General features: G+C 41.7%; 2 protein-coding genes across 6 annotated transcripts in view; both read left to right on the plus strand.

Moving 5' to 3' along the window:
* Nucleotides 1-25,697, plus strand: part of CEMIP2 (cell migration inducing hyaluronidase 2) — a 46,948-nt gene that overhangs the window by 8,236 nt on the left and 13,015 nt on the right. For all 3 annotated transcript variants that reach the window (XM_072345473.1, XM_072345474.1, XM_072345475.1), the window contains 13 exons: nucleotides 39-227; nucleotides 651-820; nucleotides 1,641-1,850; nucleotides 5,614-5,819; nucleotides 7,186-7,255; nucleotides 7,890-8,018; nucleotides 8,997-9,082; nucleotides 9,461-9,592; nucleotides 9,717-9,752; nucleotides 10,002-10,154; nucleotides 11,176-11,353; nucleotides 15,879-16,094; nucleotides 21,245-21,453. In XM_072345473.1, coding sequence (XP_072201574.1) covers nucleotides 39-227; nucleotides 651-820; nucleotides 1,641-1,850; nucleotides 5,614-5,819; nucleotides 7,186-7,255; nucleotides 7,890-8,018; nucleotides 8,997-9,082; nucleotides 9,461-9,592; nucleotides 9,717-9,752; nucleotides 10,002-10,154; nucleotides 11,176-11,353; nucleotides 15,879-16,094; nucleotides 21,245-21,453 — 1,984 coding nt within the window. The remainder of the gene's footprint in view (nucleotides 1-38; nucleotides 228-650; nucleotides 821-1,640; nucleotides 1,851-5,613; nucleotides 5,820-7,185; nucleotides 7,256-7,889; nucleotides 8,019-8,996; nucleotides 9,083-9,460; nucleotides 9,593-9,716; nucleotides 9,753-10,001; nucleotides 10,155-11,175; nucleotides 11,354-15,878; nucleotides 16,095-21,244; nucleotides 21,454-25,697) is intronic.
* Nucleotides 1-25,697, plus strand: part of CEMIP (cell migration inducing hyaluronidase 1) — a 100,408-nt gene that overhangs the window by 5,097 nt on the left and 69,614 nt on the right. The window lies entirely within an intron of this gene.

A 25,697-nucleotide genomic window follows, 5' to 3' on the forward strand; every position in this document is an offset into this window, starting at 1 on the left:
CTGTAAAGAAAGAAATATTGGATTGTTTCATTTTTCAGGAGTGCCTCATAATGGGTTTAAAGTGGAGGTGTCCAAAGGAATAATTCTCCATTTAGTGGATGATGTTAGAAGTTGGTTACCTGGTGACAGGATCGTCATTGCCAGTACGGATTATTCCATGCATCAGGCTGAGGAGTTCAATCTTCTTTCTTGCCCTGAATGCAAAAGCAATCAAGTGAAAATTGATGGTATGAGATTTTTTTTTTAATCAAGCGTCTTATTTGAGGTCTTTTACATTCTATATTCATGTTAATTAGTTGTCTTGGCTAAATCATAGAATCAGTAAGGTTGGAAAAGACCACTAAGATCATCTAGTCTGACTGTCAACTCATCACCACCATGGTCACTTAACCCATGTTGTCCCTTAAGCCCATGCCCCTGTCATGGGAGAGCTGAAAGGCCCCAGTGTTGTACTGGGACTTGAAGTCTGACCCAAGGCAGCTGCCCCTTGTAGAACTCAAGGGAAGTGCTGATCTCCTATAGAACAGTTATTAACTGCTGGACATGTTTGAAACTCAGTGATTGCTTGGAAGAAAGGTGTGCACCTGCTTAGAGCAATGCAATAATGAACATGTGCTCACAGTGTACAAAAAGGTTTCCAATTTCCACAGGCAGCCCACTTTATCTTCATATTGGTGAAGTCATAGATGGCATCGATATGAGGGCAGAGGTCGGTCTACTGACTAGAAATATACTTATCCAAGGAGAAATGGAAGACTCCTGTTATGGAGAAAATCAATGTCAGTTTTTCTCCTTTGACACATTTGGAGGACATATTAAAGTGAGTGATTTTTAATGCATATTCCTATAGGTGGGTTCAGTTAGTTCCTTTCTTGGCTTGTAGATGAGCAGTATAGAGCCTGAAACTGCCATTGTGTCTGGGGAAAAAGGATAATTGTGGGGAAGCTTTGCTAGCCTGCTTTGCAAAATGAGACTTGTGATAGGGCTGTGCCATTTGTTCCCACATACACAAAAACATGCCCTTCTCCAGGCCGGAGGAGATTCATCAGCTCCATCGCAGTAGGGTCAATGTGAAGTTGCATGTGTTGCAAGATATTGCTGAAGGAATTGTACTACCTACTGAGTAAACTGCTCTGTTCAGGGCTCAGCTGAGTGCTGGGTCCTCTTGTTGTGCTTTGCTTTCTCTGGGTTGCCCCAAGGGTTCTCAGTTAACGTTCAAAGTTTTGCTGTTTCAGAGGCTTTGTGTAAAATAAATTCATTACCAGTTGGTGAAAATCTGTGCAGGTCTGGCCTAAGATCACTTGACAGAAATTAAGTTGTCGTGAAATAGAGCCTGTTGGTAAACATTATCTCTTTCTGTAGCTGGTAGGGGTGTTTTGTCTGTAAAGATGGTAATGGATTGATACACAGCTGTTGCTGAACGCTGTACACGCTGGTTGGCAGCTCCTCTTTGGAGCTCCTCTGCAGGTGCTGCTGTGAGTCACCGTGGGGAGCTGGCACCCCCTGGGATCAGGCCTGTGTTTTGTGTTGCAAACATATTGCCTAATAGGGAAAAAAGCAACAACAACAACAAAAAATCTTTTCTTTTTCTGTGTACTTCTGTTGCAACACCTTACTTGGATCTACATTTCTCTCAACAGATCCTGGCAAATTTTAGCTCTGTGCACATGTCAGGTGTGGAGTTAAAAAACATGGGGCAGCAAATCCTCGGCAGTTACCCTGTGCACTTCCACATGGCTGCGGATGTCGATGAGAGAGGAGGGTATCAGCGCCCAACGTACCTTGATAACCTGGCTATCCACCACTGCTTCTCTAGGTGTGTTGCCATACATGGGACTCATGGCCTGCTGGTAGGAAACCTATTTTATTAGTACCGAGTTAATTTCTTTGCTTAAGATCCATTTGAGATGCAAGGAGAAATCAGAATGCTGAAACAAGTCTCCCCAGGGGATATCTTGACTCCACTTGACAGATGAGGACTTCAGCTCTGACAGTGCAGCTCTTACAGTTGAATTTTGTGTTCTTTGTATTGTCTTGATAGTTAATATTATTAATGATGTGGTCAGATATAGTGAATTCTTTGCCATGATTACTGTGGGCAGTTTGTGGTCCTAGAAACTCTCACTTAAAACAAAAGCAATGCTCTTTAATGCACCTGACTGAAACAATGGACCTTTAATTTGCAACAGAAATAAAACAAAAACGATGAGAGTTGTTCAAGTCAAAGTAACGTGAAACAAATCCAAAAGTATTCACAATACAATTGGAATGCAACAGGAGATGTACAGACCCAGAAATGCCTTCAGGAACTTGGTTTTGACCCAGATATTCACAAAGGTACCGGGGAGAGGAACTTAACAAAAAAAAAAAAAAGCACACATGCCCCAGCTGGAAATGCAGATTCCCACTCCAGTCCCAACACGTCCAATTGCTCTGACAGACCCTGAATGGCATTTTGGTGTTCATGGGCATTTCCTCATTCATTTGGTGTGTGTGTAGGCACAGGCACTCCCAGAACTATCGATGACCTCTGATGTTTTCCTGGAAAGTTCTTCTCATTTCTGGACATAAAGCTCTATAAGATGTGACATGGATACAAGCTGGTGGTACCCTGCTGCAGGGGGTTGCATTCATTAAGATGCAACACTGAATTTGTATGATTGAGAGCACTTTTCATGTTTCTTAGGTGGGTGCCCCATCCCTGCAGACTCTCCAGGTCAGGCTGGATGGAGCTCTGAGCAGCTGATCAGCTGTAGGTGTCCCTGTTCAGTGCAGGGCAGTTGGACCACATGGCCTTTAAGGCCATTCTATTATTCTGAACAGTACTTACAACGTCCAGACCACTCAAAGTTATGGATTACTCTCTCTTATATGTAATTCACTCTGGCTGTAGTTTCTGCTTTTGTAGACGGAGTCCTTATGTGGCAGGAGACTTGTACAATGTATGTATACAGCTTAACTCCCTTTCTCTTCCCATTGTATGATACCCTGTGAATAGCAGGAACCTGGTAGGCATGAAAAATTAAGCCTTACATTAATGTTCTTTCTGAGAAATAATAATGCATACTCTGGGCCTTTATCAGTAGGGAGGTTGTAAGTGGGTTATCCGGGTGTGTAAGATTAAGTGGCACAAAATTAGGAATCAAAGAGTGAGATCCAGGCCACCAGCAGGTGATGCCTGGGGGCTTTGAGTCCATGAATCGGTCAATAAGTTCTATAGCAAAGGTTAAATATGTGATTCAGTGGAAGAATCGTGTAGTTTCAATGCTGCCAGTGAGGGTAATTTAAATGCATTTTAAATCCTTGCCTTAAGATAAAATAGTCCATAGTTCTAGAGAATGGTGTGTGTATTAGTGCAAGGCAGTTAGATAACATAGGTGGGAGCTGTATGCCAGGCCCTTCTCCCACCTGCTCCTCCTGCCTGCCAGTCTCGTGCCCCTTTGCAGCCGCTTTGCAGCTTGGGTTACTCACTGTGGCTGGGCAGCAGGCTGTGACACGCTGCTCACTGCCCTGACACACGTCACGCATACTGCAGAATATTGCACTCTTTCATGTATAAAGTTGCAGCGCCTCAAGGTCACTTATATTGTGTTGCTGAACTATATATAATTCAGTGTTTAGAGGCATGTTAATCATCTGGTGTTGGGCTGAGCGGGGACAACGCTGTGTGCTGCCGTACTGTAATGTACTGATGTCACAGTGCTGCAGGGTGGCTCTTCTTTTCAAGCCTTTAGTTCTGTCTGTGATATGCTGGAATCAATTGGTTATCGCTGTTTCGATCTAACAGCATGGCTAGGCACAGCTGTCCAGACAGCTGTAGGTGCCCCATTCCTGGAGGTGCTCAAGGCCAGGATGGATGGGGCCCTGGGCTGCCTTAGCTGGGGGGGCACCCAGCCCATAGTGTTGGGTTAGAGCTCGATGATATTTAAGGTCTCTTCCAACCTAAGTCATTCTATATGATTCTGTGACCCTTCTCATTCAGTGCCAATGTAAACAATCTTTAAATCTTGTTGGTTTTTTTTCTGGACAGGAGAGTGAATAATATAGTCCCATGCGTGTAAGCTTTCAGGGCTTCCGTGTGTTTCTGAAGCTACCGCAAATCATATTCATTAAAGCTAAAATCTATTTTTGGTGACAAGACTGGTTTATAATGCGCTTCTCTGAAGCACAGATTAGCTGAAGTTAGCTAAATTCCTAAGAATGAAACTTCCTAATTGAAATGCTCTTTGCTTTACGGCTGCAGGCAGCTTGCTTTATACATTCTCTCCAAAAATAGTCTTCAGTTCAACTCCCGTCCATCCTTTGGGAGGATATAAGCAGCTGGACTTACTGTTCGTAGCAGGTTGGCAGGGGCACTTGCAATTTCATCTAAATCCATTTCATATTTGCATTTCTAAGCCTCAGCTGATGGACACACTTTCTCTGCGTGTCGCTGTGTCTGAGTTCTTGGTTACCTTCCTTGTAGCTCACCCTGCGTTATCTCACTCACATGCAGAATCTCAGTGTAGTTCCAAAAACGTATTGGTTGGGAGTTGGGTACCTGGCTGTGTGGTGCCTTATTTTTAACCTGAACACCTCACTGAGCAGCAAATGACAAATTCAAGGAGTGACTGCCAGGAAAGCAATGAAATCCAGTATAAATATACTTATGGGATCTATAGTGTTTGTGACTCCAGATGTTATGTATGGTTGTAGCCCATTAAGGTGCGATCACAGGATATGAACTGAAATGGATTTAGTTCAAGTTTCCCTCTGTGTACAGGAATGACCAAGCAGGTTAATATTAATCAATCTTGCAGTTTTACATGGACATAACTCTAATTGACGTCAACAGCCATTTTGCGTGCCTGCAGAATGAATACATACGCTGGCAGGGATCACGTGAAGTACAAAGTTCGGTTTCAGAGAGATTTAGTAACAAATAGCTGTACTTTAACTAACCTGATTTAGTATTCGCATTTAAAGGAAGGATTTCTAAATTTGCCTTCATAAGGCAGTACATCAAAGGAGGTTTGTGCTAAGTCCTCTTGGTCAAATTAGGATTTAATGCATGTCAGTTAATCTTAAATAGGCTGAATAGTGAAATACCAGCTCTTTGCAAGATGATCATTACATGAAGGGGACCTGCACCTTCTGAGAGTGGAGGAAGAAGATGAGAAGCCTTGAAAAGAAAAATTACCTCATACACTGCATTTTAAAGATTGTTTAAATTTTATTTGGGAAACCTGGTCATGAAAATGTCTGAATTAAGTAGGTTGGCCTTTTGTTGTGCCTCTTAAGACACACAGATATTTACGTAGATATTCACGCCATGATTCTGAATCAAACATGCTCTCCTAGAGCAGATTTAAATCCAGTATTCTACAACTTTCTGTTGATTATGCATATGATCTTCCTCAGGGTAATTTTCATAGCTGCTCTGCTGCATAAGATCAGTCCACTCTTATGCAAACTGCATGAGTGTTATCTCTTGGACCTGTGCACATGAAGGCGCTGCACAGAACAATGGCAAAACCTTTCCATCAGTGTTTCAGAATTTATTGATAAGCAAAGCATGTCATTGCTCCCACCTCTGTTAGCATTGCAATCTATGGCCTGTATGCTTTTTTCCAGGTAAAAGACACCATTGGCTATGACACTTTGGGGCACTGTTTCTTCCTTGAGGATGGGACGGAGCAGCGCAATACGTTCCAGCACAACTTGGGCCTGCTCACCAGGTCGGGAACCATCTTGCCCTCGGATCGCAATGAAGCGATGTGCCTTGCCATCAGGAACCACGTCTATGGGAATTACGTTCCGGTGCCAAGCACTGACTGCATGTAAGTGCTCCATGAGATGAAGTTGCTTTTAGCACTGGTGCTGAGCTGTGTCTTAAAAAATGCTATGTTGAAACAGGTATAATCAAAAATACTTGGCTTGTTTCTGAACATCTTCCAGTTATTTTGAACAAGAATCATATTTAGTCATACAATCAAGAATGGCTTGAGTTGGAAGGGATCTTAAAGGCCACCCAGTCCCAACTCCCTGCTGTGGGCTAGTTGTCCCCCACCAGCTCAGGCTGCCCAAGACTCCATTCAATCTGGCCTTCTTAGTTAGTCTGCAAGACACAGGTACACAAACACCTACAGTACATGAGGAGACTTAGTGAGAGTATAATACAATAAATGATACACTGCTATAGCTTACCAAAGTTATCTTCCATTTTGGAGACTGAGGGGCTATAACATGGGCACTCAGGGGATTCAGGTACTGATCTGCCAAGTATTTGCAAGTAAGAACATAATTTAACCAAGGAAATTTGTATTTTCATGTTCTTCTTATTTTATTTATGTAAGTAATCCAATCAAATTAGCATCTCTACAACAATAATTGTTGTTAAGGTCGATTGTACAGATAATACAGGTTTATTGTACGCCTATTTAGTCATTCTACTCATGCAAAGGAGTGGGGATTCTTGATCACACAGTAGTTAAAGTAAACAAAAAATTATTGAGATTTCCTGCCTAGAACGATCCGATTAGTTGGTACAGTCATGAGAAAAGATTTGCAGTGTTTTTTTCACATGTTTTTCATTATAGCAAAAGATGTTATCAAATGAAGCAAGACAACAGATGATCATGTTTTCATAGCTATATCTGGCTTCTGTTTGTGCCACTACTTGATCCTCCCTCTGAGGCAAAAACTCTTTATTTGAACAAATGTCAAAACAATATCTCCTTAATCTCCTGTTTAACGAGCTATTTGTGGCTTGCAAGGACAGTTGTTTTGTTTTCCAAGTAGAAGCATCATAAATCCATATCAGATCCCCTACCTCGTGTCATTGCCCCCAGAGATCCAAAAATAAAAGAAACCCCAGAAGTTCATTTTTCAGACATTTTCCAAAGCTACTTCAATTTTTGGGGAAAAGAAAAGAAATAAAGACATCAGGTTTCCTTCAGGTGCATTTAACAGAACTGGAATTTGGTGTTAATGGTCTCGTATAATTTATTTGTTCAGCATGTGGCTTTATAAATGAATGTCTGACATCACTAGTTGCTTTCTTACCCTTCAAGAGTATCATTAAAAGGTTGTGTGGCGTTTTAAAGTCAATAGGAGGGTTGTGGCTGAAGTCCAACACAGTGCTATGAAAACGTATCCCTTCCTGTTTGGTAACTGTTTAGGATCATTTTGATTTTGATTTTTCAGGGCTGTCAGCACTTTCTGGATTGCAAATCCAAACAACAACTTAATAGAGAATGCAGCTGCCGGTGCTCAGGTAAAACCACTTAGCAGCAAGAGCTGTACTTTGCTTCCAGGTCCCATATATTCTACTCTTTTTGATGTTATCAGTATGAGGGTGATGAATTTTTAGTAAGTCACCACAAAATCTGGATACGTATTTCTGCGGCCTTTCTCTCTGTGAAAGATTTGCCCACATTTGTCTCACAGCTGTTTCTGTTGCAGCTCTGGCTGGAAATGATGTGTGGTGTCTCTGAGAAAACGTTGATTCTTATTTGTAGTCAATAGTATAATGCCCAATAAAATTTTACATTTATTTATATAAATACCTGCTTTTTCTGTGTTATTATCTCTAGTGTTCAACCAAATCCTGTTTGTGTTTAACGTGGCTGTGCAGACGAGGCTATGTTTTCTAATAAGCCACCTGAACTTCATCTACAACACGTGGATTTTTAAAACCTCCACGTGTGCCCAAGGGGCCCACAGTGCATGCCAAAGGGAAAGTCAAGAAGTATATGAGTACAGACTGGTGTGTGTCCCTTGGGACTTGCATGAGTTTTGCAGGCTCAGCTGAAAAGTCTGGCCAGCATACTGGGAAGCACTAAGTGACCAGGATAATCTCTGTCACTAATTGCTGTGTCCCATTCTTTGGACCTCCCTTTGTTTTTTAGGATGTCGGGATCTGGTACATCTTCCACCGGCTTCCAACTGGACAGTCTGAAGGGCAATATCCAGAAGGACAAGCTGAACATACCCCCTTGGGAGTATTTTACAACAACAGAGTTCACTCCAATTTCAAGGCACGTGGATGAGTTTTGTGTGTTACTGCCAACATAGTGCTGTGGTGTAGGGCTGACCATGTGCAGCGTTAATGATGTGTGGATGTCTTACATGCTGATAACAGTCTTCTAGCACTATTTCAAGAGACTCTCAGCATTCAGTTGTAGTGGTCTTTCTACAATAAAGAAAGGGCTGAGCAGAATGTGACTCCCAGTTCAGGGTTCTTTGTTAGGGGGGTTGTGCCCAGACTGGACAGTACCTACTGCTGAGGTTTAAGGAGTGATGACCAGGATGACGCTGAATGCTGCTGTTGGCCACAGTGATGCAAAGATGTAGAGGGGTGAGCAAAAGTACCTTGTCCCAGGGTTTGCTCATCACCTTTGAAAAATGAGACCAAATATTTAAGGGTAGATACATTTCCTCTAATATTCTGCTGAAATGAAAACATAACCTCTGAGCTATAAAAAGTGTTTTCAACTTCTTTATCAGGATTCTAGATTGAGATCAGTTCTATTTTCTGGGTCTTATATACTTTACGTCTTGGTCCATGACAGCTGTTGCTCTACCTCAGTCTTTAACTTGGTTGCAGCAGCTCATGTTCTCTTTTGACTGTTGGGAGACTCGACTCTTTTTATTTAAAGCTGTACTTCTTAACCAACAGCCTTTTTCCAAAAAGTTATCAAGAGCTTGGCAGAGTCCTTTATTGCTTTCAGCAAGAGAGTGGGAGTTCAGTGCCTCGCACTGGGTCAGAAGACAGCTGAAGATGTTGATGCGTGACATATGGCAGAGCAGGCTCTGTTCTGACTTCAGCATACTACATCCTGTGCTAATGTCACCCTGAGCAGTGCCAAGTGACACTGAGAGGGGAGAGAGAGCCCAGGCTGCAGGCTGTTGCTCTGCCTTCATGTGCAGGCTGCCCATGTTCATTGATAAAATCAGTGATCTCTGGCCTCTTGTGTACAGTCTGTTAAAGTAATTGGAGTTGTCTGCTTTTTCAGGCTGGTTTGTTTATTGGAAAAGGAGTAAAGACAACAAGAGCCAGCGCTGAAGATCCCAGAGAGTATCTCACTGTCGATAATGCCAGGTAAGCACATGCTGTAAGGCTATGTACTTTGGATACTTGTATTGCTTCTTGGCTTCTGCATCACATTTAGCAGGTCATTAGTGCCTCATTATGGCTGGAGAATCTGAAAATACACACAAGCTCTGTGATGTGCAGAGGCAAGTATTTCATAGCTATGCACTGAATTGTTTGTATTTTTGCTGATCAGAAATGATATTACATGCATTTGGGATTATAAGGACTAAGCCACGAAAGGCTTGAAAAGCCTAGATTCCATTATTCATTAGTCGGTTTGTAAACTTCAACATTACTTATTAATTACCTAGAAAAACTTACATCTGAAGGATGACATAAGAGGTCCTAAGAGAGCTGCATTAACCAAGCTTCTTCTTGCTTCAGGTTTCGCCCACATCAAGATGCTGATCCTGAAAAGCCGAGAGTTCCTGCCGTAATTGATGGCCTCATTGCTTTTAAAAATAATGACCATGGGGCCTGGGCCAGGGGTGGTGACATTATTTTCCACAACTCTGGGTAGGTTCCTATAAATTCTCACTGCACCATTCCCCTCTCCTATGGCAGACATGAGTGGCCCTGTAGGCCAAATTCCCCTCTGACATTTGTTGTAATTTGCACATCTGTGCTTTCCCCATTCCAGGTTTTCAGACAATGGAATTGGGCTCACACTGGCAAGGTAATTCCTTCAAATGTACTTCTTGTTTTTCCTTGCAATGTATCAATCCAAAGAATAGAAGCTGAGACCCTTCCCTAGGTCTACCGTTTCCCATCTCAAATCTACTGTTTACTGTAAGAATTGTTTCCCTCCCAGAACACATATAACCATTGGCTTAATAAGTTGGGTAGAAATACTATATCTTTTGTGTAATTAACAGTGTGAGTTGATTGGTTGCATAGTTACCTGTGTTTCTTTGTCTGCTCGTAGTGATGGGACATTCCCAACTGATGATGGCTCTAGCCTGGAGGTGTCACGCTCCATTTTTGTTGGAGAAAGCAGCAACCTGGGCTCTCAAGGAGGCCAGAACAGCTACTGGGGAAAAGGGGCAAACGGAGAATACAGGACACTGCCCAGAAACAAGTGAGTTGTTCCTCTGCCATTTCTTCCTGTTAGAGCAGCATGAAAAGCCTCAAGAATGAATGTGGCTACCGACGAGTAATTTGTACTGGGTGTTTAACTTATTGTAGAGGCCAGAAATAATAAGCATCCAAATAAACTAATCTTCAGGACGACAGTATGAGAGCACTCTCAGCTGAACGTTTGATTTAATTTTCTGCTTGATTTATTAGTCACTGGTGAGCGGATAAGTGAATCTGAGAAATACCAAATTGCTTTTGTGCAGTGCTTCATTAAAACATTGACTTGATAGAGCAGCTCCCTTACACCATGCCTTCCTGCTGGCATAGCTGGGTGGACAAGAGCAATGTGTCAAAGGGGAAAGGTGTCTTCATTACTGCGTCTTATTTCTCTTTAAACAGCCATATGTTATTTGCAAAATAACATTTTCCAGCAAAAGCATCACCAGAGCAAGCTGTGTTTCCCCAAGTCTAAGTTCTTCCCTAATGCATGTGCTAGTTGATGCTCATCCATCCTTAATCTCTCGGTAGGAAATAATATAACCTGGTTCTCAGTGACCTTCAGGCTGTGTGCCCATTTGCTGTCTGCTGTGTGGCTTGTATGTCTGAACAAACTGGCATGTGGTAGGCAGTGACCTACACTGCCACGCTGCTACTGGCCAGCTCTCATTTCTGTCTGTGAAGCTGAAGCAGGCCACCCTTTAACCAAACGTTGCCAGAGCCAAGCAAAACTTGGCGCCTTCTCAAGACAAGCCATGGAAAGGGCAGGTCCTCTCCAGCGGTGTTTCCTTTAACACTGACAACTTGACAAAATGTCTATGGGCTGGTACTGCAGGAATCAGCTTTCTATATGAAGTGCTGTGGGCTAAGTTCTGGGGATCATGCGCCTTGTGCTTAGCATCCAGATCCCTCTTTTGGGAAAAGAAAGGTCTATTAGCTGCTTGTTGACAGATTTCAAGAGAGGACACGCGCTTTGTCTGTCCAAGCTTGCAGCACAGGACTGTGTTTGTTTTTAAATCTCACAGGACATTCCCTATTCGTGGATTCCAGATTTATGATGGGCCCGTCAGGATGTCAAAATGCACTTTCAAGAAGTTTACCCCAACTGCTGACCGATACTCAAGTGCCATCGGCTTCTTCATGAAAAACTCCTGGCAGATAAGCCCCCAGAATAATGTGTCACAAATCCTGATGGAGAAGAGCGTAAGTAAAACGGGAATGCATGCTGTTAGATGTGGAGTTTTTCAAAGTATTTAAAAGTGGTGAGAGATTTATCCAAGAGCAGGAATTTCCGGGCTGTGGTGCATGTTACATCAGTGCATACCATCACTTCATTTTGCATGAAATTTCTTTTGATGATGGTTATTTACAATCCATTAACACTTGAAAAATGTCAATATTAAGGTACCTTATACATAGGCATATGTATACAGCAAAATCTTCAGTAGAATAAGTTTTCATCTCACAGTCAGAACAGCCAGAACACCATCAGCGCCATTAGCAGCATTGCCAGCTAATAGATAGTGCAGACCTGGTGAGAACCTGGCCTCAGAGACTGAGAGGGACACAGTGAAGTATCAGGAGGCAACAAGCTGCGGTACAGTTCTTACAATGAAAGAAGCCAATGCAATTAGAAGCAAAACCATGGTCTGTTTTCTGGGCTCAGCAGTGAAATTCTTGTTGAGAACAACAGGGACTTTCCTTGAGCAGTGAGAGCAGAATGGAGCTCTGTATTTGTGTCTTGGCAGGAGCCATAAGATGCTGAGCAATTCCAGTCCTTATTCTAGATTCCTGCAGGAATCATGGCTCTGAACACTTGGCTTGGGAAATGATAAATTCCACCTGGCTCACTCCCAGGGATCATAACCTCTCCTACAGTTTCATCAAACAAGATCCATGTTTGTTAGGATGTCCGTGAACTGTAGTAACTTTGGACTGAGGTTTGGCTTTATCTTGAGGAAAATTTCCATTGCTGTGGGACTGACCAATATCACTCGCTACTCTGGCAAGCAGCCATTTGGTCTGTCCCCTCTCTGGTACACTTTAGCTCAACAAGAGGGTTTTTCACGGAAGGGTGATGTTGACAGTAGTCACTTGACTGCTCCTTTAGAGGGCAGATCCTGTACATTTTGTTAAAGAGGTCTCAGTAATTTTTAGATACTTTAGGGACATTTGAAGCAGTAATAAGAGTTAATTTGCTGTACTTCTTTATGTCTTCCGTGGGGAAATGGTTGTAAGATGGTCATGGGAAACATGAATGAGAAAACCCTGGAACAGGAATGAGGAACTTAAAGGAAAACGTATAATGAAAAAATTTGTTCAGTGGAAGAAAAGGGGAAATTTTCCTTCAGTAATGGCTGTAGGACTCTATCCAGTGGAATGGCTTCAGACAGATAATATCTGTCCTCATCAGAGGAGGTGATGGTTACTTACTGAATGCCTGAAAATCTTTAATACTGTTGTGCCGTTTGAGGCCAATGTACCAGCACTTCTCCATTAAGAGGTAGTTCAGTACTGCTGTGCCTTTAAGATCTGAGGTTTTCAAGGTAAAAATGACCAGAAAACCGACTAATTACTCCTGTAAAACAAGTTAAAATAACACAGTGTCAACCTGTTACAAAAAGAAAAAAAAAGATCTAATGACATTTTCCATTATCGTGTATGCACAATTCCAAGAAATGTCCATTTCTCTAGTTGGTATTTTGCCAGTTTCAAAACCACTTATGTTTGTAACCACCTGCCTCCCAATGGTTTTCACTTTGATTCTTTTTCACCTGGATTCAACCCAGATGTGCTAAATCTGATTTCAGACTTGAAGGGTAGTTTATTGTTTTGTTGCTAATTACTATATGGGGCAATATGGCCTCAACCAGTTAAGAAAGAACCTGTAATCTATTATAATTATTTTTCCATCTCCAGGCTTCGTTTTATTACTTTTTCTAGGGTAGCTAAATATTAATTCCCTAAAGGACAATCATTTATTTTACAGCTGATTTTTAAGAATAAATTAAACATTACTGCTAGTTGTACCATGATGATAAAACTATTAGTCATACTGAAAGAGTAATTGTCTAATTAATCAGAATAATCAGCTGGTTGGTTAGACCACAAAGTAATAAAGCTCGTCAGGTCTTGTTTCATTCCAGCATAAAAATAAACTCTCAAGTGGATGCTTTAAACAAGTTATTTCAATGCAGAGGAAGCATTATTTGGTCTTAACCCAGTTGAGGGCTGGTCTGATGGTTGAAGTCTCCCATAGGTCTGATTGCTGACAATCAGTGGGAGTTGGTGAGCTCAAGGAGACAACCCCAGAGCAGAGCCATGCCCAAAGAGAACACTTGTGCAGCGTTTCTTAAGAAGACCCAGCACAGAATCACAGAACTGACAGGATTGGAAGGGGCCTCTGGATATCATTAAGCCCAAGCCCTACTAAAACAGGTTCCACACAGTTGGTTGCGCAGGAAAGTGTCCATGAAGGTTTTGAATATCTCCAGAGAAGGAGACTTCACAGCCTCTCTGAGCAGCCTGATCGACCCAGTGTTCTCTTTTTAGTCATAAAACATCTATCCATTTAAATCTCTGCTGCTCAGCTGTAGAGTGGGGTGAGAATCAAGATGTTGTGCAGAGCTGTATTAGCTTTCTGCCTTTGGACAGGCTTAGTTTTACTAGGAAATGATGTACTGTCATATGCCTGTCAGGCACCAGACAGGTAATTCAAGTGGCCCTTACACCACGTCACTCCTGTGTGGTTCACTTCCAGTGAAAATTAGATGTTTGAATATCAGTGTGGTAGCTAGAAGTGATCTGTCTCTGTGCTCCTTTGTCTCATTCCGAGCTCATGAACATACTCAATAAGCTGAGTCTTTCCTTCCTTCACATGTGTTCTTTAGTAGTAGCTGCAAACTCAGTGCACCTCCTGTCCCTTGGTGGACAAAAGCAAGGTTGTCCCGAGATGTATAAAAGAAAAGAGTGATACTCATTAACATTTCCATACCATTCCTGACTTTCAGACTTTTAGAGGAGAACATTAGAAATGAGATTAATGTTAGGACCAGAAGGACCTCCCTCCTTGATGAGATCAGCGGGGCTGTTAATCAGATGTAAACCGTACAGGCTGTACCTTAGTTTATTTTGAAGAACAGCTGACTTTGTTCTCTTCCCCATTTTCAAACTCAGCCCCAAGACGTGCGCTGTCACAAAGTGTTGATAGCAAAGCTTTGAGCTGCAGCACAGTGTTTGCATTTTACTCTTTTATGAACTAAAAAGATCCAAATAAATAAAATAAATAAATAAATGAAAAGGAAAAAAGGAAAAAAAAACACAAGATAAACTCCCTAGAACTTAAGACATCTTTCTTCTTTGCCAAATAGTCCTTTGGGTAAAAATGTCCTGCAGTAAGAAAAGGTTTTAATACACTGAAAAACAGACTCTGAATTTCCATGCGTTTGAGCCTTTTTAAAACGAGGTTGCTTCAGGTGTTTGTTTATGAGGCTGATGCTTAGACAAGGAGGTGACAAAAACATGCATTTAGGGTTTAATTTAGCTTTAATATAGACTTAATAGAGCAATGTAAGGCTCTTGCTGTTTCATTCTGCAAGTTGTTCTTGTTGTAATAGTCATTCTTTTTAAGCCACTGGGACTTTCCATCTAACTGAAAATCGCAATCACCCTCCAGTTCTAAGATTTTTATTTATTATTGGGAAAATAAAGCCTTTAGAGTCCTTAGTGAACATGCAGCATAATCCTGCTGACCCTAATTCTTCCTCTTGTTAACAGTCCCATTAAAATTATTTGGGCAAAATGGAACAAGTCATAGTCCTTTGGGCTAGCATGATCAAGTTGCTACTTACACTGTCTCTTTCAATATACGTTGCTTCAGGGTTCTTCCTGCGTACATGACCTGGAATAATTATTGTCCTGGTTTCCTCAGAAATTAATCATCAGACAGTGCAAGAATTTTCTCTCTAGGCATTAAAATATCCCATGCTTTCTTGCTGAATTGCTTCTTGTCTGCAGTTTCCTTATTTTGTTGTATTTTCATATGGGGACAGAACCTTTTATTTATCAACTGAAGAATATTGTAAATAGAGCTATGCACAATGATGATTGGGGGAAAAAAATATGAAAAAATACATAATATAACAAAAGAAACATTTGAGTTGGAAGGGGCCTTTAAAGGCCATCTGGTCCAACTCCCCTGCACTGAACAGGGACACCTACAGCTGATCAGGTGCCCAGAGTCCCATCCAGCCTGACCTGGAGCGTCTGCAGGGATGGGGCACCCATCACCTCTCTGAGCAACCGTATGTCACAGAATCAGAACAGCCATTGGAAATATGTGAGAAAATTCACCATAGCTTTTGTAGTTCCTGTTTCTTTGATTACAACTGGGGTTAAAGATGATTACTTCACTGTAAATTTCATAATCTTCCAGTACTTCCCTTCCCTTTGAGTCATCCTCTTCTTTTTGATGCTCTGCAATTTATTGCTGTGTGATTTCAAGGAATAAATGGTTTTGTGGGTACAATTCAAAGTCTAATGCTTATAAAAATATTTCCTGCAGTTTAAGGGTGAAAGCCAATGTAGCCAGAAATCTAAGTGGAATAGGCAAAACAAAACTCTTGTTCAAACAGTAATGCTACCAAATCTTACATGTATCACTCTCTTGGCTATCAAAATGCTGCAAGTTCAAACCCTGACGGTTTTTCTTCTTATTGTCTCCTACTAGGTTGGACTGAAAGTGTTTTTTGGCAGAGCAGGCCAGTGGTTTGGAAGTAATGATAATGATGGTGACAAAATGTCTGTCTTTCATGATCTGGATGGCTCCGTGACAGGATATTCCAACATTTTTGTAGGCAGAGCAGACAACTACCTGCTCCATCATCCTGGCTGTGTCACCGTCCCTCGCTGGAATGGGGTGATGTGCACTGGTAGATATGCACAGGTAAGGGGATGGCTGCATGCAGTGTCACCATGTGTGTTGGGTGGGAGTCCCCAAATGCTCTGTTCGGGGTGGTGGAGTGAAACCCATTGAATGCTCAAAAAGATAACAGGGAAATAATACTTTGGGTATAGTTTTACTGTTTTGATTTATCAGGAGTTGCTCTTTAAGTATCTAGAAACTGGATTTGCGTCCTATGGTTTTCTATCGACTGGGTGGAAACAGGATTGGGCTCCAAAGAGATAGCCCCACTGAATAAGGGTTTTTGTGCTTGGCATTTATATTTTCCTCTGTGTCTCTAAAGAAATAATATTTGGGGCTCTGGCAATCTAACAGTTAAATTCAGAATTGTCAACAAGTAGGCATTTATATTTTTATGTCTATTAATACTTTCCCAATTATGGCACTCTATGTGGTGAGGCTGTTTTTCCACCATAGAAAATTTCCTTGGCTAGGTTTAGGCAAGCGTAAACATTTGCTTCTCTGGGATCTGTTACCAGCATTTTTCATCTAATCAGCATCCAGCAGGATAAGTGAAGTTCACATTAGCTTTATGGGTTTTGGGTAGGGAAATGTATGTGCGTGCAGTGCAAAAGAAATTGGTCCCATGCAACACAGTTTGATTTAATGTGGAGGGCATATCTGATGGAAGGTTTCAGCCTGACCTTGGTTCTCAGCATCTTTAGAAGCAGATTGTTTGTGAGCTGAGTTCTGGGTGTTGTATTTCAGACCAAAAGCTTAAAAGATTGAATCCAACTATGGAGAAAGATGTTTTGCTTTGATCTTAGTAGTTCTATTACAAAATATGTTTTTCTTTTCCTCCTCTTGTAGCTCTGCTACACAAGAACCTTTATTCTTCCCTAGTGCAAGCAGGTGAAAATGTCCTTTCAGTTAAAGGAAACAGTGACATTAAATTGCAGCTGAACTGGGCCCAAGATAGACTAGGGAAGGGCTACTTGGCATGGAAAAACAAGACCCAAGTCCTTCAGCTAACATTACAGCTAAATCCTTCCTGAGCAAAATGCCTAGAGTTCAGTTAATTCCTTTCTGGTTTCTTCCATTTACTTTTCTGCTCTTCTTCTGGACTAAATTTGCCCAGAAAGGGGAAAACCTACTCCACAAAATCCAGAAGATTCTTTCCTGAAGATTTTTTAGTCTGGCAACTTGAGCTGACCTGACTTCCCATGGCTGGTTCATGGCTCCTTCTCCTCCCCATGGCCAAGGAGTACCACACACCTTTTCCCCATGTGGTGTCTGGGAGCTTCCTGCAGTGGGAGGTGCTGAGAAATGCCTTGTGCTTTGGCTTCAGCATTGCCTTGCTCTGCCACAGAAGGGCTACAGGACCAGCTTAGGGTCACAAGATTTACACAGGCAGGAACTATCAGGCCTCTTTGTCCTTCCCTTTTGATCCTGAAGCCTGTAAGGCTGGTATTGTCCTAACAAGACTAACTTATTTGATTTGTAATGACAGCTAAAACACTCATGTAATATGAATTAAGTGAGGCTTTAGGAAAGAGCATCAGAGAGGAGATTGACAAGGAAATGGCAAGACCTGACAGCACCATAGCTTCTGGAGATTTCTGTGAGTCACCCAGTCTCTGTCAGCAGGGCACTGAGGTCCTTGGTATCCCACCGATCTGATTTGCAGCTGCTGCAGAGGCTGATAATAAAAGAAAAATGTAGGGAGAGGTCCATCCCATAGTTATCTCTGTGTAGGTGGGTGAGATTTCCAAATGCATTGACCTGGAGACATCTCAACACCTATGTTGCTTGTGGGAAACGTGAATGAGATTCCTAAACCATTTGTTTTTTGCATGCATAGTAAAAGGAGTGCCTTGGCTCCCAGTGGGCAGTTGAAGCTGTGTGCTTATTGCTTCCTTGCAGACTTCAGAGCAACTCAGGACAGATTGTGAAACTTTTCTTTTTTTGGGACAGGTCCTTTTTTAAAATAGGCTGAGTTTTTTGGCAGTAGTTGCTATTTTCCTTCAGTAGCTTAAAAAGATGCTAGATGGTCATAAAAGGCTGCTGCTTAGCAAAATTAGTGGCGTTTTTGAGTTAACAAAATTGATTCTTTGCTAGTTATAAGTGTTTTAGGGAATTCTTTCGATTGTTTTTTTACCACTCCAGCAAGTCACCACCTTACCGTGGTCAGCTGAAATAGAAGTTGTTCCACTTCAATTAGCTCTGTTTTTGCAGAGTTTGCAATTGCAGTGACCATGAACCTGCGTTCAGCTGGTTCTAGAACTAGAAGAGTAGATGGTGTATTAAGTTTCTCATTTTTAAGAGATTTTACCCCTGTTTTACAAGTGACAGCACAGCAGGACAAAAACAGTGTCAGAGAAACCAAAACACCACCAAACTTTCTGTTCCACTGCTTTGCATTTTGCTTATCTTCTTGCTGGCTGTCCAGTTGAATAGCAGATCCCCATGAACTGTGAAAGAACTTATCTTCTCAGTTTCACAGTCTACTTGGGAAAACTGCCATGTAAGCACAGGGAAATCTGACACATCTTTTTAGCATGAAATGTTAAGCAGCTAAAATGACAACTGTGTCCATTAAACCACCCAGGCAAGTAGCAGGATCCCATTTTATAATGTTTTACTAGCTCTACTTCTCCTACTCCATTAGCTTGTAATTTCTCCTGTCCAGAGGAAGGGATAAATGGGAAACGTGGTGTACTGCTTTCTGTGTACATTGGTGAGTACAAGAAGGACTAAGCCACCAAGACTGTGGTTGGAGAGCTGTGCCCAGTTGATGCAGGAGGCATCTCTGCCATTGTTGCATTTAACTGGGTAGTAAGCATAATGAAGCTGTCACCTTAATATTCTGTGTTTGTTGGATATAAATATTTGAAGGAAGTAACATCAGTTTATGGGGAGGGGACATAAATGGTTGTGTCTTACCCTGAAAGATAATATTTTGCACTTTCAGTGTTCATTCCTACTGTTCTTCATCAGAAAATGCTGTTCTGATTGAAAATGATTAACACATTCATGAGATTTCAGGTCTGAAGGGACCTTTCTGATCACCTACCCTGACCCCAGAACTACCCCATCAGAGTGGGGACAAATGGGATTGAAATGTGCTTTATTGCATTGCACATAATCAATTTTCCAATTATGGTTTTAATGTGAAGGGAAAATAGGTTTTCCTCCTTGGTTTTATAAATAAATAAATAAATAAGTCTTTTATCAGAGTGTAAAAAGCAAATCATTCCTCCTTGATCCATGAAGAGTGAGCAAATGGACTGCTGTTTGGAGATTGGACTGCTGTTTGGAGATTGGACTGCTGTTTGGAGATTGTTCGGTGCAAATTACTTGATCAGTGGTTTCAGCCATCAAGAAAATCTACTGTTTAATATGGTTCTGGGATCAAATTTAATCTCCAGGGATCTGTGTGGATTCCACACAGGACAGACTAAAGTGCTACAGACAGGGTTGCACTGGCATGAAAGGAAGAGTGGCCTGAATATGCAAGAAACCTTCATTGCCATTTCTAGGTTACTTTTTGACATGAATCCCATTATTTTTTCACTCAGGCATTCAGCATGAAGATACTTAGTACAAGGGTGGAGAGTGGTTAGGCTGCAATGACCCTGTTTTGGAGGTGCTGTGGAGCATAAACACAATGCCAGGAGCAGGTACAAGTGCAAAGGTTCTTCTGAACATGACAATGGACCAGGGAGCTGAATTGGCAACCTCCAGAAACCTTGCAGCTTTAGTTAAACATTTTCTTAAATTTCTTGAGACATTTCCTGTTTAAATTGAGTCACAAATGTATTTATTCAGGTTAAGTAACGCTCATGCTGGGCACACCATCTCTGTCTTCTGTCAGATGAATTTTGCTGTGGCTAAGGTGTTATGTTCTGAGGAGAAAGTAGTGGGAATCTGTCACTTTTCGTGCTGTGGTCCACTAAAAGACATACCAAATGTCATGGGAATATTTGCTTCTTCACTGTGCTTTGGAGTCAGCAAAGCAATTCCTATTGTATTTTAAGGATGTCTTATCATTAGTGTTACAATATACTTCTAATGAATCCTATATATAAACCAGTGAAAGACAGTCTGTTTTGCAGAGCTTTCAATCTGGGCAGACAAGAAAAGGAATAAGAAGTTGATATGGAGATAGGAGAGGTCAGGCTCACAAAGTTTAGTGTTGAGAGGAGGATATCCTGATGGACCTTGTGTCACCCTCTCCTAGTCTTGCCTGCAGTATTAAAATCTGCTGGAAGACAGAAACTGAGTCTAAAAATAATTGTGCTGAATGTACTCATGTAGAAGCTTATTAGAAGATGTTCTTATTTTTGATGCAAACTGCATTATTCTGCATTAGAAAAGAGTGGAGGAAGAAGGATTACAGTCGTTCTTAGCTGCTGTCAGTGCATTTGGAACCTTTCAGGGAATATGACAAGCTGTGTGCTACAGCTCACACAGTGCTGAAACCAATTTGTATGATGAGCTGTATGTCCTCCTTTTGTATTTCACACAGGGGGAAGCAGGTGAACAGTCATGCATTCAACTTTAAAGATAAGATCTTCCACATGAATTGGCCTTCGTTTGAATCAGAGAACAGAAAAAGCATAGGTGTTGAACTACAGGCCAAGGGCATCTGTTGGTCCCCAGACAAAAGAGCTCTGGTTGTAGCATATACAATGTTGTATTCGGTCTGTACAATGATAGAGTGAAGACATTGAATTTTAGCCCCAGATTTAAGCCTATTCTGCTTCTTGAAGCTGAAGGTGTGGATTCCATTAGGTAACTGGACCTTATCCAAAGCCAGGAGAAACTGTTAAAGACTTGTCTATATTTTCAATGGAATAAGGTTGCTTTTAAAGCGCAGTAATTTGTATTCAAAAGAAACAGTTACTTTGTGATGTTTCATTGATTAACATTCTCCCTTGAGAGTCTGACCAGTTAACCTTTCCATGGTGCTGCACAATTCATATCTCACTTCGTGGTGTCCCCTCAAACAGCTGCAGATGCTATTTCTGTTTTACCTTTTTATTTGAACTGGAAATGTTTCACTCATTTTCCGAATGTTCTGAGCTCTTCATTGGCAAAACCATTTAAAGGCAGCAGTGATCAAACGCACATGTTACTGCTGAGCCTGGCTATTTTAATGGACGTGTTTGTCATTTTCCTTTCACCCTCAGCTTTATATTCAGGCCAGGCGCCCTGAGAATCTGACCTTATCCATTGCCAGAGCAGCATACCACTCCCATCCCTTGCAGTTGCAAGGCGTGAATAGAGGAGCACCGTACCAGCAGTACCAGCCAGTCGTCATGCTGGAGCAGGCTTATATCATCCAGTGGGATGGCAGAGCTCCTGAGGATATCATCCTGTACCCCATCAACTTCAACAGGTACTGCCCTGCCTTACAGGATTTTCCTGGGTTCTTTGCAACTGACCCTTTGAATGTTTTAGCAATTTGTGAGAGCACCAAAGCGAGGTGTTAATGACCAGCACTTACTGATGCAAGGATTTGCCTCTGCTTTTTCCTTATTCCAACCTTTTTGATGTACAGAGCTGTTTCTCTTTCCAGTAAGTTTTGAAACAGAGTCCAAATAAGTCCTGGCCTGATGTCCCTGAAATCCCTCCAGAAGAGCCCTGGCTCTTGTTCGTTTGTTTGTACTAGTTGCACATAATTTATCTCCCATATATATAAAATGCAGAAGTCATCACAGAAGTCCATCAGAATGTGCACAGAGCGTTGCATCTTCTGTAATCCAAATAGCACTGCAATCACTGTTTCCTTTTTGATAGCGTTTTAAAACTTTAGGATCCAGTACAACAAAATTGTAGGCTGTGCTCTATTTATTTTCCATGTTTTTTCCATCTCATCTAATGTTCTGTAAAAGCAAGACAAAGCCAATTTAGACCTGCCTTTTCCCCTTGCAATCTATTTCATTTTATATAATTTCTTTCATGGTTTCCTGTGGTGGCTCAGGACCAGAATACCTCTTGCTTTAGTGAAATTACTTGTGCTGTGCACTGGCACAACTTCTAGGAGGGTCCTCTAATCCATTTGGCTTAACTGTGATGTACATGGCCATGGCTGGCAAAGAACAGCAGCAAGGGATGAGAACCACCAAAAAAAATCTCTGGCCACTGTCTTGGGCTCTGCAGTATCTGTGACTCCTCAGTTAGCCGATAACAAGGAAGTATGGGAAAAGGACAACACTGTATGTGACTGCATGCAACAAAGCCACATGAAGGCTCAGATTTGCAAAGTAGACATTAAATAATTGACATAGAAGAAGTGAGATGCACAGAGAACATGAAGAAACACGTACCATTGGTAAACAGGGAGGATTTCCAAGTCTGTCCTGTATTTTTCCAAGTCTGTCCTGTGTTATCCACCAAACCCTACACTTATTCTCTGCTTCTCTATCAGAGTGTTAATGCCATGGTTTTAGTTTAGGAAAGTTTTGGTAAAAGCTTGATAAAAATGTGTAGTTTCCCTGAACTCTGGGGCTGAAGAAATTTGGGGAAAGCACTATTTGTAGTTCCAGTCATGAAGCCTCATGGAAATGTAGCTGAGAAAGACAATGTTTCCTCTTGATATATATCCCCATTTTGGTAACTGGTGTGCGATTGGTCCACTTTGGATTTTAAGATTAAATGGCTGTAGGACCACGACCAAGTCCCTGGACAATCAGTGCCTGGACATTCCTGTCACAGAGGCATGACTAGAATTAAAGCACTCTTTTCTGTATTAATGTAACTTCATGCACTTTAAAGAAGTGCAAAACCCATTAGTCACTCATGGATAAGCTGTTTTGCAATTATTATCTGTCTTTAAATAATTAGCTATTTCCTTGCAATTAAGAGCTAAGCCTTCTGCATCAATATACAATGGTTACCCAATCACTGTGCCAGTTAGTACATGCCAAAGTTTTGGCAAGTACTTGGTGTTCAATCACAGATTCAAATCTTAAAGCAGCACTGCGTGTTTGATAGAACTCAGCTTGAAGTTTAGCCTTTGTTCAAGCAGCAACTTACCTTTTACTGTTGGTAACCACAATGTATTTGTGGTTCTCTTTGTCTTGTGTGAAACCAATTAAGTTATTTGAACAGGGCAAAGGTTTGCAGACTTTTCTGATTCAGAAACAGTTGGTGAGGTGTGTGTTTTGAAAAACTATAGAAGGAAAATATACCATGATAAGGAAAAAATGTGATTTTATAATTTTACTTCATTCCACTATGAGAAAGATACTGACTTGATAGAAAGCATTTAGAGGAGAGCACTGGCCATACTGAAGGGATTAGAAAACAAGTGTTATGAGGGGTAAGTCAGTGGGTAGTAGGAATAGTAACTGGTGCTTTTTGTTCCAGAACAGAGAAGGCTGATGGAGAACATCACTGCTCCCTACAGCTTCCTGAAAAGAGGACACCTCCTACAGTGAGGTCGTGTCAGTCTCTTTTCTCAGATGACATGAGATAGGATGCAATGAAATGGCCTCAAGTTGCTCTAGGGGAGGTTTACATTGGATATCTGGAAGAATCCTTTTCATAGATACAGCAGTGAGAGGTTGGAATAGGTTGCCTGGGGAGGTGGTGGAGTCTCCATCCCTGGAGTTGTGTGGACATGGCACTTAGGGACAAGGTTTAGTGGTGGATGTGAATGTGTTAGTTTGATGGTTATATGATCTTATAGGTCTTTTCCAAACTAAATTGTTTGATTCTATGATTTAAAGCATCTTGCAAAGAAATAGTTGAGAATGAAATCAATGAAAACAATGTATCCAATCAATTTTTTGAATTGAACAAATCTCAAGTTGTGGAGCAGAGTAATCAGAGGCAGAAAATCAGGGAAGACCTTTACCTGTTTTAAATGGCTATTTGCTGTCTGTTCTTTTTCATTCTAAAATACCAAATAACCTGCCAAAAAAACAAGCTCTTAACATAGTTATATCCATGGAAAACATATGCAATGCAAAACAAAATATGTTTGAGGAATTTTAGTAGTAAAACATTGCAATTATTAATTTCAGACATAGCCTTACCAAACAACCTATTTTTAGACTTGTCATTTTAAAATGTTGGATAAGTAAATGCAGGATGCTGCTTTACAGCTAGATAGCCCTCATGCTTCTGGAAGGACTTTCTGTGCTGGCTGAAGGAAGGTCAGAAGGGAAATAAGGAATTTGATAGGAAGATGTGTACCAGCATTTGAACCTGTTTGGAGGTCAGGCATGGGGCTGACGTTGGATATTTGTGTCACTAACATTTTCAGTGTTTCTGAAGTGCTCTAAAAAGAGCTGGTGAGAGCCATTCCTGTTTAAATGTTTACTAAAAGACTGGAACACCGGGATTCCTGGTGTGGGCAGGAGGTAGGGATACACTCACAAGGTTCAGCTGAAAGTGGCAGCGCCGCTTTCTGCACCTGCGAGTCCAGTCTGGGGTGTCTGGGAACTGCTCAACTATTTGCTCGGTGGAGGAGGTCAGCTTCTGTTCCTTCTGTGGTGGCACGTGATGGGTTGCTGCAGTACGTGTGTCTTCTGTGCACTGATTCAAGGCCTGTTTAGAGTACTTGCAGAGTTTCAAGCACAAAGTGTGACAGCTTTGTGAACAGTGGCCTCAAACTTCTTCTCCACCAGTTTAAGCTTTCAGGAGCAGTGTCCACCTCCTCAGAGCTGCTATTGTGTTTTCTCTGTTCTTGTGCTTCATAGAAAGATGGGAACCAGCTGTTGAGTTGAGGGCTTTGCTCAAAACTGCTGTCTATTTCTAGAAGCACAGAGACCTGCAGAGAGCGTGAGGATTGTTAAGAGAGTAGGGTGAGGCTGGTATGGCAAGAGGAGCGTCTGGAGAACATTATTTGCTTGTAAGTGCCTCCTTTCAGGTGCTGAAAAACAGTAAGAGGGTTGGCTCTCCGTAGGGCAAGCAAAGTCACAAACGAAGTCTGTCGATTTAATAACACAGGTTTTGTGCGTGTGCAAATTCTCCAATCAAAGAAGAGGCTAAAGCAAATACTATTATCAAAGGCACAGTGCTGTCCAATAAATCAGCCAGGCTTATTTGTGTTATCAGCTAATCTAAAGATAAGAATTAAATCTCCCCAAAGTCCATATCTGAGGTATAGTGTAATGAGTTGTGTTGTTGAAGCAGGCTGAAAAGCAGAGGCAATTAAATTAAACATTCCTTGTTTTTTATGAGTACAGGCAACTCTCTATACTTGGTCTACTGAGACTCAGGAGGAAGAGTTTTTCCTTATTAGGGCTCTCTGCTGTGATTTGACCTAGGGAATTTCAGGGAGATGTGAGCAGGTATGAAGGCAGTATCACCTTTTTTATAGGTGAACTGCCACAGTGCTGCAAGCAGGGTTAGGGTTAGCATGGGGTTGCCCAGCTGCCCTAGCCAGTGCTGGCCCCAGAGAAAAGTTCAAGGAGCTTTCCCCATGCTGCCTTCACCAGCAGCCTCTCAGCATCCCCTGGAGAGGTACAGTGAGTCTTGTAACAGCGACGCTTCGTGCCTTTGTGCAGGAGTTGGATCCTTATGAGAGCTTTTCCAAAGATTTATTTGGCAGCAGAGAGCCAAGTCTCTTGTCAAGAGCAAATGAAAGAGCAGATGTCCATGTGAGTGCTTGGGCATGTGTCCAGCCTTCCC

The sequence above is a fragment of the Excalfactoria chinensis genome, chromosome 10 (assembly GCF_039878825.1).
Source record: "Excalfactoria chinensis isolate bCotChi1 chromosome 10, bCotChi1.hap2, whole genome shotgun sequence".
Lineage (NCBI taxonomy): Eukaryota > Metazoa > Chordata > Aves > Galliformes > Phasianidae > Excalfactoria > Excalfactoria chinensis.